General features: G+C 35.8%; 1 protein-coding gene across 5 annotated transcripts in view; it reads left to right on the top strand.

Annotated features, from left to right (window-relative positions):
* Positions 1-12,820, top strand: part of AP3B1 (adaptor related protein complex 3 subunit beta 1) — a 351,843-nt gene that overhangs the window by 69,075 nt on the left and 269,948 nt on the right. For all 5 annotated transcript variants that reach the window (XR_005010651.1, XR_005010652.1, XR_005010653.1 and 2 more), the window contains exon 3: positions 3,188-3,262. Coding sequence is in view for 2 of the 5 variants with exons in the window: in XM_036762900.1 (XP_036618795.1) it covers positions 3,188-3,262 (75 nt within the window). In the remaining 3 variants the exon portion in view is untranslated. The remainder of the gene's footprint in view (positions 1-3,187; positions 3,263-12,820) is intronic.

Genomic DNA, 12,820 nt, shown 5'->3' on the forward strand with positions numbered 1-12,820 from the left:
GCTTTTGAATTTATGGATATAACACATCTTTTGCTTTCTATATGAAGACCTATAGATATACTCACCAATGTAGTTTCAGAGTCTGAGCTTAACCACTTTATTTTTATTTAAGACATACACAAGGCTTGGACTTTGTTAGATCATTTTCTTTCCAAATTTTCAAAATTTTACAGTAAATAAATACACTGGGAAATTTCATAGCTAATTTCCTTGTCTGAATGTTTGTTATTTTAAAAACTGTCAGGTCAGGGATGCAACTAAAGTGTACTTAAGTATTATTTATAAAAGAACCAATTAAATAAATGTTTAATAAGAATGTGAGGCAAAGTGAAAAAAGAAGGTAAATTAGTGATTCAGCTAACTCTCTACTGAACAATTATTTGCTTTTCAGTATCAATGTAGTAACTGATTTATTTTCATCTTTATTTATTGGAGTACTGTACAAATCTATTTGCTTTTCCCTATTCCTTGATTACTTTCTCTAACATTGAAAACATAAACGTTCCTTTTCTCTTATTTATAAGTTTTACGCACTTCAAAAGTTGGGTGAGCAGAGACTTTCTCTTCCTGCTGTAGTGACTTTTTTCATATTGTTCATCACATTTCAAAATGATTGTGCTATAGCAAGCCATGAAGCTTTTAGTCCAAGCATTAGTCAAGAAAGCCTTTCTGGTGGAGGTGATTTCAGAACTGGATCTCGAGTGATGAAAACAGAAAAATAGAGAGGAGGGAATAGGGAATTCCAAGGGACAAGGAATGGTGCAAAGATATGGGAGCAGGAAACTTCTTCATGTAATAGGTGGGAGTTTGATCATCTCTATACAAATGATTCTCCTCTATCTTTTCAACTCCAGTCTTCACTCTGAATTTTAGTCCCACATTTCAATTACCTGCCTAGACATCTCCTCCCCATATGGCCTGCCAGTCCCTTCAGCAGCATGTCTAAAATATTTCCATTGCCTTTTCTTCCTTTTTTCCCCTGAATTGTATGGCTCCTTGGCTCCTTACAAATTACATATTTTTTGTTTCTAGTACTACCAGTTCTGCTTGAGTCATTTTAAATTTTTTTGAAAATCAGTGCTGAAAACTAAATGTTAAATAAATAAATTTAAATTAAAAAAAATTTTTTTATTGCCTTACCTGTCATATCCCAGCATTTGTTAAGACCTGCCAGTTTTTGCTACAGGCAGAACTCCTCCATACATCTCTACCACCCTTTCGTTCAAGCCCTTTTCACTTCTCACTTGGACTTTGTAATGTAGCCTCTTAATTTATCTTTCTGCCTTAAGTTTGTCTCATCTACAATCCATCATTCTGCAGGTACTAAGATGATTTTCCTTATTCCCCTGTTTAGCCATATCACTTGCCTACTCAAAAACATTCAGTGATTTTCTTTTGCTTTTGGGATAAAATACAAACTATTTGGTATAATAGGAACAACATTTATTTTACATAATCTAGCATAGTTTCTATTTAAGGAGGCAAGGAGGCAATTTTTGGAATTTGGTTGGGCTAGAGCACTAGGCACAGAAAAAGACTTTTGTAGGGAGACTTGATGATCCCAAGGATCTGTGGAATTCCCACTGCCTGTTAGGACATCTTTTTGCTGCTTTGGTGAATGTGAAGCGGAAGAGAAACAGCATCTATTTTTATTAATTATACCTTTATAAGTATTTTATTGTTTGTACAGTGCTCTTTACTTTGTAAGTACTATTGGTTTTGCTAATATTTGTTGAATTGAATTTGTCCAAAGCAATAAGCAAAGAACTTTCCTGGGGTGTGATAATTATTTTCATTTTAGAGTAGTTTCAGTAGTAGACATGAGGATAGAAATCAGATCGTGGGTACTTATGGAAGAAGTTGAGTGATGAGGTCATAAAAGCTATGAGAGGAAAGAGGAATTAATTGGAAGGTCCTTGCTAGTTGCGGGGTAGAAGTTGATGATTTGCTTATGATAAATATATAGAAGCCTGAACTTGTTTTTAAAGCAATGATGTAGGAGTCAGTGGAGTTGGAGAGGATATATATATTGAACTTTGGGCCTTTTATTTTCTCCTTTTCTTTTTACTCAGTTTAATTTTTATAGAACTTGGAGAAAGAACAGTTCAGGGTGCAATATAAATAGATATGATACATTTTTGTGAGGTGGGAATTCCTAAAGTGAGGTGCAAAAAAATTAAGAAAAGTATCTGTTGTTTGCTATGTATGAAGCTCTGTGCAAAGGTCCTGGGGATACAAATGGGAAAGTAAAAGACATTCTCAAAGAGGGAATAATATTCTAAAAAGAGAGACAATGCAAACAGGATAAACATGGTAACATACAATGTTATGTCATCAAGGCATGGAATGAAGAAAGAGGTAAGGATGGATGTTTCTGGAGGTCTCTGTTGCTTTCCCAGAAAACTGATGGAGACAGTACAGAATAAGTGTCTAGTCCATCTTCTAGGTTTCCTAATTTTGGCATTTTCCTCTAACCCCAGTGAAAGCCGTAGGCCTTTTTTTTGTGTTTAGAGTTAGATCTGGTAAAGTCGGTTTCTTTTTTCTCTTAAATTAACAAAGCATATTTGGCTGGGAGGCACTACAGTGCCAAGAACTCTTGAATTATAAACAAGATCAAACAGCTTACACGTGTATATAATGACTCCAGAGTGGAGGTTCTTAACTTGGGTTCTCTGAATTAAAAAAATTTTATAAGTATATTTCAAAACATTTTGTTTCCTTTGTAATCCTATGAAATTAGACTATATAAGCTCCTTCCAATTCAAAATATGACAAACTGTACGTAACAAAAGTTCAGAGTTTGTTCTATGATCTTGTTATTCTTTGTATGTTGAAATGCTTGTGTTTACTAATGATTAAGTTCCTAAAAAATGTTAAAAATTTAAAAAAACCTTTGCTTTCTTAAGAAACTTCATTTTTTTGAAGGATAATATCTTAAATGCAATAGGTGCTAAATAAAACTGTTTGAAGAGAATAGACTTTAAAAGCTATATTTAATCTTGGTACCTCTTAGAAGCATTTTATCATTAGATCCTTTTAGTAATTTATGGGTTCGCAGAATTATTCAAGTCTTATGTAATATTAATGCATAAAGTAAATTTTCCTTGAAATCCATTTTGTTTGGAAATTATTTCTGGGTGTGTGTGTTATACACATTAAAACACTAATATTATACTCTATGTTTCAGATGATTGCAAAGGGGAAAAATGCATCTGAACTCTTTCCTGCTGTTGTGAAGAATGTGGCCAGTAAAAATATTGAGGTATATTGTGATACATTATTTCTGTGATTTCTTTTGTTATTAAAGAATTTTTAGTTATTTTGAAATGTTTAAAAAATTCTAATGTCAAATATCATAGACTTAATGGTGGTTTAATTTCCTTGAGAAAATTCACATATAAAGTATAACAAAATGAAGATGTTATAATTTTTTTGGTTTGGGGTTATTGCAAAAGATGGAATCTGATACTTAGAAGAATTACTTGGAAGAATGATTAAGATCATACTGTCTTATTTTCCCATTTCCGTATTCCTTTTCAATTCTGGCTTAAGGTTGAGGGGATAATATTGGCCCAATCAGAAAGGGCTGATAAGAAATATTTCTTGGAAAGCTAGGACAATTTTAGGTTGAACCATAGGGTGAATTAGAACCTTTGGAGGAATTTGGTATAAGGACAGAACCTTAATTCTACCTCTGCAATGTGGATAATTGACATTGCTAATCATCATTCAGAAAATAAATTTATGAGTATCCTGTGTTAGGGTAAAAGGAAGCTCATGATCTAAAACCAGGCAATCCTCCTGACTCTGGTCAGATTCTGATATTTTGAAAAAAAAAAATTACTAACTGCTTTGATTGTCCTAAGAAAGGTATTTTAGTAGGTGACTTTTCAATAACAATGAATTAAACAGTACTTCAATGATAGATACTTGAGATATCCAAAATGATTTATTATTATTATTCAGATTTGACTTTTAATAAGTAACATTTAGTCTGTTGTCTAAATATAGAGGTATAGTTCCTAAAGTAAGGTAAACCCTATTTCTGACCCATCTTCCCAGTTTAATGATGACTTCTTTCCCCCTCTCCAAATTTAAGTACAAATCAGAAAGAGATGCTTTGTGATTTTAAAAAAAGAAAAGAATCTTCATTTCATGGAGGGTGAAATTTGTTGTCTCTTTGAAAAATGACCAAAAGAAAACAATCCATGTGGCTTCTTGATTACTTGGTGATGAAATTGAGTTGCTTCCCTAAAGTACGTTAAGAAGTAACTGATTTAAAATGCATGAAAAATAATATGTATTATAAATTTTAACAAGTTATATTTGAAAGTTTGTTGAAGTGAGGATGATGTAATGACATGAAAATAAAAGGTTCTATAATAAGTATAGATGTTATATTACTTGGATGCCAGAATGTAGCAGAAGAGCATAAACTCCAGCAGGTTCTACCAGACTAGAATGACTCCTTGTATGACTGACCCCGGTAGCTTTCTGAGGCCTGACCAGCCAGCATACCTGACTGCTTAGCAATAAATTATTTTCATATGGCAATGAATGACACTGCCCCCCCCCCCCAAAAAAAAAAATTGGTTCTCAATTCTCTGTGTCCCTTTGCACTTCAGAAGTGATGGTATCCGAGTGACAGAAAAGGGGGCAGAAGCTCCTGAGAATGGCACAGCTTTTAGAACATTCATGAGTACAGAGTTAGTTGTTATTAATCTAAATGTGAGATCCTTCTTCAGTGACTGAGTGGGCACGTTACTGGAGGAACTTAGTGTTTCAACAATCCAGCTAGCAGCTTCTGTGGGAGTGTAAGATCCACTAACAACCAGCACCCAGGAAGCTGCCAACACAGGTCCTTTTGATCTGCTTTACTTAAGGAGAGCAATGTTAAGGGATTAACAATCTTACTTTAATCCAGCATACAAATATCATTTGCTTAGTTCAGGGGAAAAACCAGCACCCTGAATTACAGACCAAATACAATTCAACGTCTGGGTGTACAGCCGGGGAGCTCATCATAATGGCTGGCCCATAGTCAAGCACCACTCCTGCTGTGGCTCAGAGCTCTGAGCAGCAATGCCCTCTGAGGGACAATGACAAAGCTAACCTTTGTGCTTATATATCCTGTTCAGGGCTGGAGGGCCCTGACCTCACCCAGGCTGGGTGTGGAGAAGTTCACCACCCCCAGTAACACATCAGGTACAAATCAATGGCTCTCAATTGTCTCAGTGCTGAGAAATACAAAAACATCCCACTTTATCTGCTCCATTCAAACAAAGGCCAGAATCATTAAAGATCAACAGCAAAAAGTCCCACCTTAATTACTATTACACTTAGTCATATCAATCTTGACATTCTCACAAAAAATAAAACCACATGACAGCAAGAAGTTGCAGCTGAATTGAAAGATAGTCAAGGACTGTCCTTGGCAAGGCAAAAGAATTGGTGGAAATGATATATCGTATTCTAAGGCAACAGCGATCACTGTTTCATGGAACAAGTAGTTATTTTCAGTCAGTCAACAAGCATTTATTAAGCACTTAGCATGCGCTTAGTAGACGCCATCCTTAGGGTTCAGTATTCAGAGTTAGAAGTGAAATAGACTACCTTTAAGGAGTTTCAATTCCAGTGGAGAAGATAACACACACACACACACACACACGCACGCGCGCACGTGTATATCAATATCAGTACAGGCCATTAGGGGTTCAGTGGATGGGATGCTTGGCCTGGGGTCAGGAAGAACCTGAGTTGAAATCCAGCCTCAGATGTTTTCTAAATGACCCTGGGCAACTTACTTAACCTTTCACTCTCAGTTTTTTCAGTTGTAAAATGGGGACAATAACATACCTTGCAGGATTGTGAGGATCCAATGAAATATTTGTAAAAGTGCTTTGTACGGTGCCTGGCACATATTGTTCAGTTCAGTTGTATCCAGTTCTTCATGACCCCATGGATCATAGCGTGCCAGTGCTGTGCATGGGATTTTCTTGACAAAGATACTGGAATGGTTTGCCATTTCCTTCTGCAACGGATAAAAGCAAATAGAGTAAATGACTTGCCTAGGGTCACACAGCTGGCAAGTAGTGACTGAGGTCAGATTCGAACTCAGGTCTTCCTGACTCCAGATCCAGCACTCTGGCCACTGAACCATGTAGGTGCCTCACCTGGCACATAGTAAATGCTTATTATTTCTTTCCCTTCTGATTTAGAGACAAAATTAATAGAAGGTAGGGAGTGTACTGGAAAGCTAGGGGTATCAGGAAAGGTTTCATGGAGAAGGTGATACCTGAACTGAGTTTTCAAGGAAACCAGAAATTTCAGGAGGCAGAGATGAAGGGGGATTCCAGGCATGGGGAACAGCCAGTTCAAAGACACAGAGAAGGGAAATAAGAGTGTTGTGAACAGAACAGCAAGAAGGCCAGCTTATAGAAGGTGGGGGACACAGACCCACTTCAGGAGCATGACAATCAAGCTGTTCTTTGTTAGGGGCAAACCTTTTGTCTTTAAATGGAGAAGCTTTCCATTGGGAGGGAGGTTGAGAACTGTGTAGGTTAGCTAGGTGCTCTGATTTGCATGAAGAGTACCAGTGGGCAGAAATAATTGCCATCTTTAGCTGGAAGAATAGTATGGTTTGTGCCCACTGCAATATGGTATCATGGTTTCCATGTTCAGATTAGTAGTATACTCACTCCCCAAGCTCTGCTGTTCTCATAAGGGCTTCAGCTTGGATCTCCATTTCAGCAGATGGCATTTGATGTCTCTGATGGGTGCTAACAAACTCCACAACCAGTTATATTTGGGGGAGGCATTCCTTATTTGGTCCTGGCCTCAAAAGAAAGAATTACTAACTCAGTGGGGGATTCCTCTTTATGCCACTGAGTGGCGTCTTCTGAGATGATCACAGGGTTGCAAGGCTTCTATATCTGACCATCTAATCACCTGATACTCTTCCTCTTCTGAATTCTAGGAAGAATTTGATAAGACCCTTCTTCCAGTTTAAATTGCCACATATCTTAATACTCAGTGACTTCAGAATAAAGGAGAGGATCACTCATCTGCTTTTTTAGTCAAACATTTCTCTAAAATGTGTCCTTCATATCACTTCTCTTGCGTGATTCCTCTGTTAGTAACATATTACAGCCTGATCATGCCTACTGTAATTCTTCAGATCCTGTGGTATTCTGTGACTTTGAAAAATACATTTTGATGGAAAAAGGATTCCTTATAGATGACAAAGTCCTTCAACTCTTCCTCTTTATGGATGGCATTGTGCTGATTGTAACAAGCTCTTGAATATTACATCTTTGATTGCTCAAAAAAAACTTGGCCTAACTTCACACAGGAAAAGTGTTATGAATGTAGGTAGTCCATCTATTTACTTATATAGCTATCTGATCTATCATACACATACATGTGTGTATGTACATTCACATACACCTAGGGCAATCACTTTGGGTGGCCCCCAGATTTAAATAGAATAAGGTGAGAGAGTTATATGGCCCATGGGAAATTGTGTAGTACTTTTAATGGCTTCAGATTTCTCTTTGAAACAAAAGCATATCTGTTTAGCCTTAGATTTCTTTTGTTTACGTCATATTGCTGTGAGCCTTGGAAAAATGAAAGATTGTTGTTACCCACAGGGCAGTGGAGAGGTGCAAAACTGGGTATGGGCAGACTGCAGCCTTGATTGGAAATGGGCTGAAGTGATTGTCGGGGAAAGACAAAAGGTATCAATAAAATGTATTAAAATTAAAAAGAAAAATTTAGTTACCCCCTCCCCCCTAAATTACGAACAAAGGAGTGCAGGGCATTTTATTGAAGAGAACTTTGATGTAACTGAACTTGGGCTGATCTTGTAAGAGAAAGAGATAACTAGTGAATAGGCTTTATGCTCCTTTGTTATCCACACAGTAAATCTGTAGAAGAGGACTCTTAGCATTTTGGGTGGATAACCCCTGGAGGGTTTATTGATGGACATGGATAGAGTTGGATCAGTTGATAAGGAAGGCTGTGTATCCCAGTGGAATGTGTCATGGATTTTGGAGTCAGGGGACCCAGGTTCAAATCTCAAGTCTGCCATGTATATATATAGTTTTAGGGAAGTAACTTTAAAAAAAGCCCTCTTGGGCTCATTTTTTTCATCTTTAAAATGAGGGTTCTGGACTAGATATCTTCCCTTTTAGTTCTCCATCTGTAATGAATGTGTACATGGGTTGTGGTCTTATCAGACCATGTTGATGAGATCTCAGATCTAAGTATTTATGTATATTATATATGTGTATATGTATATGATATGTTATATAATAAATATTATATATGTATGTATATATGATACCAATTAATATACATACTGTATATGTAATGCATGTTTAATATGTATGTACACACATCATACTGTGTATGAAATGATACAGAAGTATATCCACATATGTGTGTGTGTGTATATATACATACACACATATATACAGACACACAGGCATTCTTTCCTACTTTTCTATCCTAGCTATTGTTACCATCCCCTTTACTTCCTTGTTCAGAAATCACCAAAAGGGATATGGGAAATGTAGGATATCAGAATTTGATGTATACCAAAATGAAGAGCTCAATTAGTTTGGAAGTAGTGTTCTAGAGTGCATTGTCTTTATAGAAAAAGATGCTGTTTTGGAATTAAATAACTTTTTTTTTCTCAAGCCTTTTTAAAAAACAATGCTCTTAGATTTCGAAAATGGCAATCATTAATTCACTTGAAACTGTCTCCTAATTCTCATATAGAATTTTTCTCCTGTTCATCTGTTATACATTTGGAGATTTGTTCATTTCTTTCTCTCCCTCTTTTTTTCACTCTATACCTACAGCCCCTGGAGTTAAAAGAAAATTTCAATAGCTAAGTATATGGAGATGAACAAAATATTGCTAGAAAATTTTATGGTCAGTGTTTAAGTAATTTCTATTTTTTAAAAGAAGATGAATTGTAGTGAAGAGACTATATAAGTACACGGTATATTAAGTCAATAAAATAACCATGAACTAGGTATGACAGTTGAATTTTTGATACAAATAGATGAATCAGAGCAGTTAGGTATTAGTTGTGTATATAATATACTGCTATGATTACAATGACAAGACTAAACTAAACACCAGCCACCGTTTTGGCACTGAGAACTATTGAGTCAGGAATCATTACCACACTAATAGTTTTTTCACATACGTGGAAGAAATTTATTTTTCAAGGAATCTTGAATTGAAACATTCAGAATCTAATAAAGTACTTAGAAAATCAATTTTTAAAGAATTTTTAGAAAAAGGAAAATTTTCATGCATAAACTATTTTTCCTTATATGCCAACTTGATTAGAATAATTTACAATGGTGGATATTTTTTATGTTTAGATTTTTGGTACTGCTTTTGAACATATACTAAATGAAACCCAATATACTCTCCTTTAAGACAGGAAATAAATTGTATAGCTTAACTGGGTGAATATTGCCATCACAATGAATAGTAAATGTTATTGTAAATCATTTTTAGAGTTGACTAACATCTGTTGATAAAACCAAAAATCGATATTTAACCACTGATGCCAATTTAACTGGTTTTTATATTTGACTTATCAAATACATTCTTTCTGGGACACAAGGGGTGGGAAAGCAGGTTAATGTTTGTTTGGAGAACTGGTTAAGACCATTTTCTCCCTAAAGTAGATATATTGGGGCAGCATGTCACATGAGCTTATTGATTTCTCTTTCTTTTCCACAGCATACTCATAGCAGTTATGTACTTTGTACTTATAAGTTTAGAGGCTTGAGACCCTTGTGCACATAGGTAATTTTTGTGGAAATATTTGAAACTCTAACTCATGATAGTGTTTTGATCCTTTTAATGTTGGTCTATCATTCAACAAACATTTGAGCACTTAATGTATGTACAGCACAATTCTGAGAACTATGGGACATATAAAGAAAATATAGTCACTGACCTTGAGGCTTACATACATGGAAAGCTTAACTGAAATTGTGTAATAGCATATATTAGGTGCCAATATGTAAAGGATAAATGATGTAATACTGTGGAGGAAGGAGAGATTACCTTGCCGTGGTTAAAAGCGGTTATTGGACTTGAACTGGACCTTGAAGATGGGTGGAGTTTAGACAGGTGGACTGACATATCGCGCTCTCTCTCTCTTTCTTTCTCCCTCTCACTCTCCTCTACTCCCCCTCTCCCTCTCCTTCCCCACCTCCTGCCCCTGTGTGTGTGTGTGTGTGTGTGTGTGTGTGTGTGCATACACACACCCCCCTATACATCTATCTCTTCTTTCCTCCTTCCTCTAGGTGGAGAGGCAGGATGCTGCTTCTATGGAATTTGACTGATGAAGTTACTATGTGGTGTTTTTGCTTAGCTTTTGTTCTTGCTTGTCAGGAAGCTTTCAAGTTCTGAAGGGGAGGAGGAATTTGCAGAAATGATTGTGATATACAAATAAAAGGCATCAACAGATTTGTTGAATGCAGGACATTCAGGGGCCAGGTTTGGGGAAGGAATGCAGTAGATGGTGAACAATGAAATGGAGGCTTGAGTGTCATGATATGTTGGGAGATAGTTAATAGGGTGATTGGAACTAGAGTAGAGAATTCCTGTAGAGCAGTAGCAGGAAGTAAGGTTGAAAAGGTGAGTTGAGGCCAGAGTATAGGGAACCTTCAGTGATGGACTGAGGAATACAATTTTATTCTCTAATTTTGATTTTTAAGCAAGGTTGTGATATGATATCAGTGATGGAGTATTAGTCTGCATTTGGTAGAATTAAGAGGGTATCATATAAAGGGCTATGGCAATAATTGTATGGCATAGATTACCTTAGTGGTGATGGAAAGGAAGGATAAATATGAGATAAAGAATCAATAGGACTTGATGATTTATTAGAAATGAGCTTCTTAATCTGTGGTCTAGGAACCTCAAAAAGTATTTTGATAATTGTTATTTCATCCAATCAGTTTCCTTTTATTCATTTAAAAACATTATTCTGAGAAAGACTCCGTAAGCTTCACCAGAGGAGTGCCAAAGGAAAGACAAAAAAAGGTTAAGAACTGCTGGAGGAGTCAAAGGTGCACTTGAAGTTTTGAGCTTGGGTTATTTATAACACAAAGAAGCCATTGTAGCTATAATTGAACTACTTCTAAAGATAAAGCTCTCTGTATATTGCCATGTTGCTAGGATACTATGTCACAGAGCAAACTTGATTCTTCCTCTATGATAATTTAACTTTGTCTCTGATTTTATATGAATTAAAAGGAAAAAGAAAGGGAAAGCATTTTAAATAGTTTAAAAATTATTATTGGTGCCTTTTTTTGGTATCACATTCATTTCTAAATCTATTCTTTACCTTTTCCATGTCTTAAAAGTTATCTTTTGAATGAATGAAGAAATGGAAACTTAAAAAGAAAGATAAAAAAGACAGTTTAGCAAAAGCAACGAACTTATCAGCCAAGTTTAATAGCATGTGCTTGGTCATAATTTCACAGCATTCATATTCTTTTTTTTTTCCTTTTCGCTATTCTATTTATATTGTTGTCATTGTGTATTTTGTTTTCCTACTTCTACTTTCTCCATTTGCATCAGTTCATTTAAGTCTTCCCATGCTTCTCTGTATTTATCATATTCATCATTTCTTGTATTACATTATGTTCATGTACTACATTTAGTTTAGCTGTTCTCCACTCAAATGAGATATTTGTAAAGTGCTTAGCACAGTGTCTCACACATAGTAGGTGCTACTTAAATGCTTATTCCCTTTCCCCTTTCCTTCACAGTGTACTTTGTTTCCATTTCTTTCTACCACAAAAAGCGCTGCTGTGAATATCTTGGTATATATTGGGCCTTTCTATCTTTAATCTCCTTGTTGTATATGCCTAGCAGTGTTATTCCTTAGGCAGCTACTACCTGTTTTCTGCCAGCTTAGCATTACTTTGGTCTTCTGATGGCCATCTTCTCTACCTAATATTTGGTATATTGTGTAGTGATTCCTGCTATTCATGGCTATGAAAGGATCCTTCCTTCTATTGTTTTCTCCTGTATTTCTTGAGATAAAGTGCTTGTGAAAATGATTCTAAATATTCCCCAAGACAAAGCTGAAGTTAGTGTTTATTGCAGGTGTTATTGAGGAATCATAGATTTAGGTCTGGAAAGGACCTTTAAAGTCAACTAGTTCAACCCTCTTATTTTGTAGATGTTGCAACTGAGAGGTCACAGAGTGTTAAATGGCAGAACTAAAATTTGAGCCCAATTCCTCTGATTCCAAATGCATGGCTTTCGCCACTGCAATATGCTGCCTTCCAATGAATGGAAATATTGTATAATAACATATAGGAAACACTTTGCAAATCTCTTTTTGAATAGAAATTAATTTATTTTTAGTTTTCAACATTCACTTCCATAAGTTTTAAATTTTCACCACCTCCCTTCCCTTCCTCCTCCCCAAGACAGTGTGCAATCTGATTATAGGTTCTACATATATATTCTTATTAAACATATTTTCACATTAGTCATGTTGTATAGAAGAATTAGAACCATGAGAAAGAAAAAAAAAACAAAACAAAAAGAGCAAATAGTCTGCTTCAATCTGCATTCAGATTCCATGGATGTAGATGGCATTTTCCATCATGAGTCTTTTGGAATTGTTTTAGATCCTTGCATTGCTGAGAAGAGCTAAGTCTATCAAAGTCAGTCATTGCACATTGTGGCTGTTATTGTGTACAAAGTTTGTCTGGTTCTGCTCACTTCACTCAGCATCAGTTCATCTAAGTCTTTCCAGGTTTTTCTG

This window comes from Trichosurus vulpecula, chromosome 1 (assembly GCF_011100635.1).
Source record: "Trichosurus vulpecula isolate mTriVul1 chromosome 1, mTriVul1.pri, whole genome shotgun sequence".
Lineage (NCBI taxonomy): Eukaryota > Metazoa > Chordata > Mammalia > Diprotodontia > Phalangeridae > Trichosurus > Trichosurus vulpecula.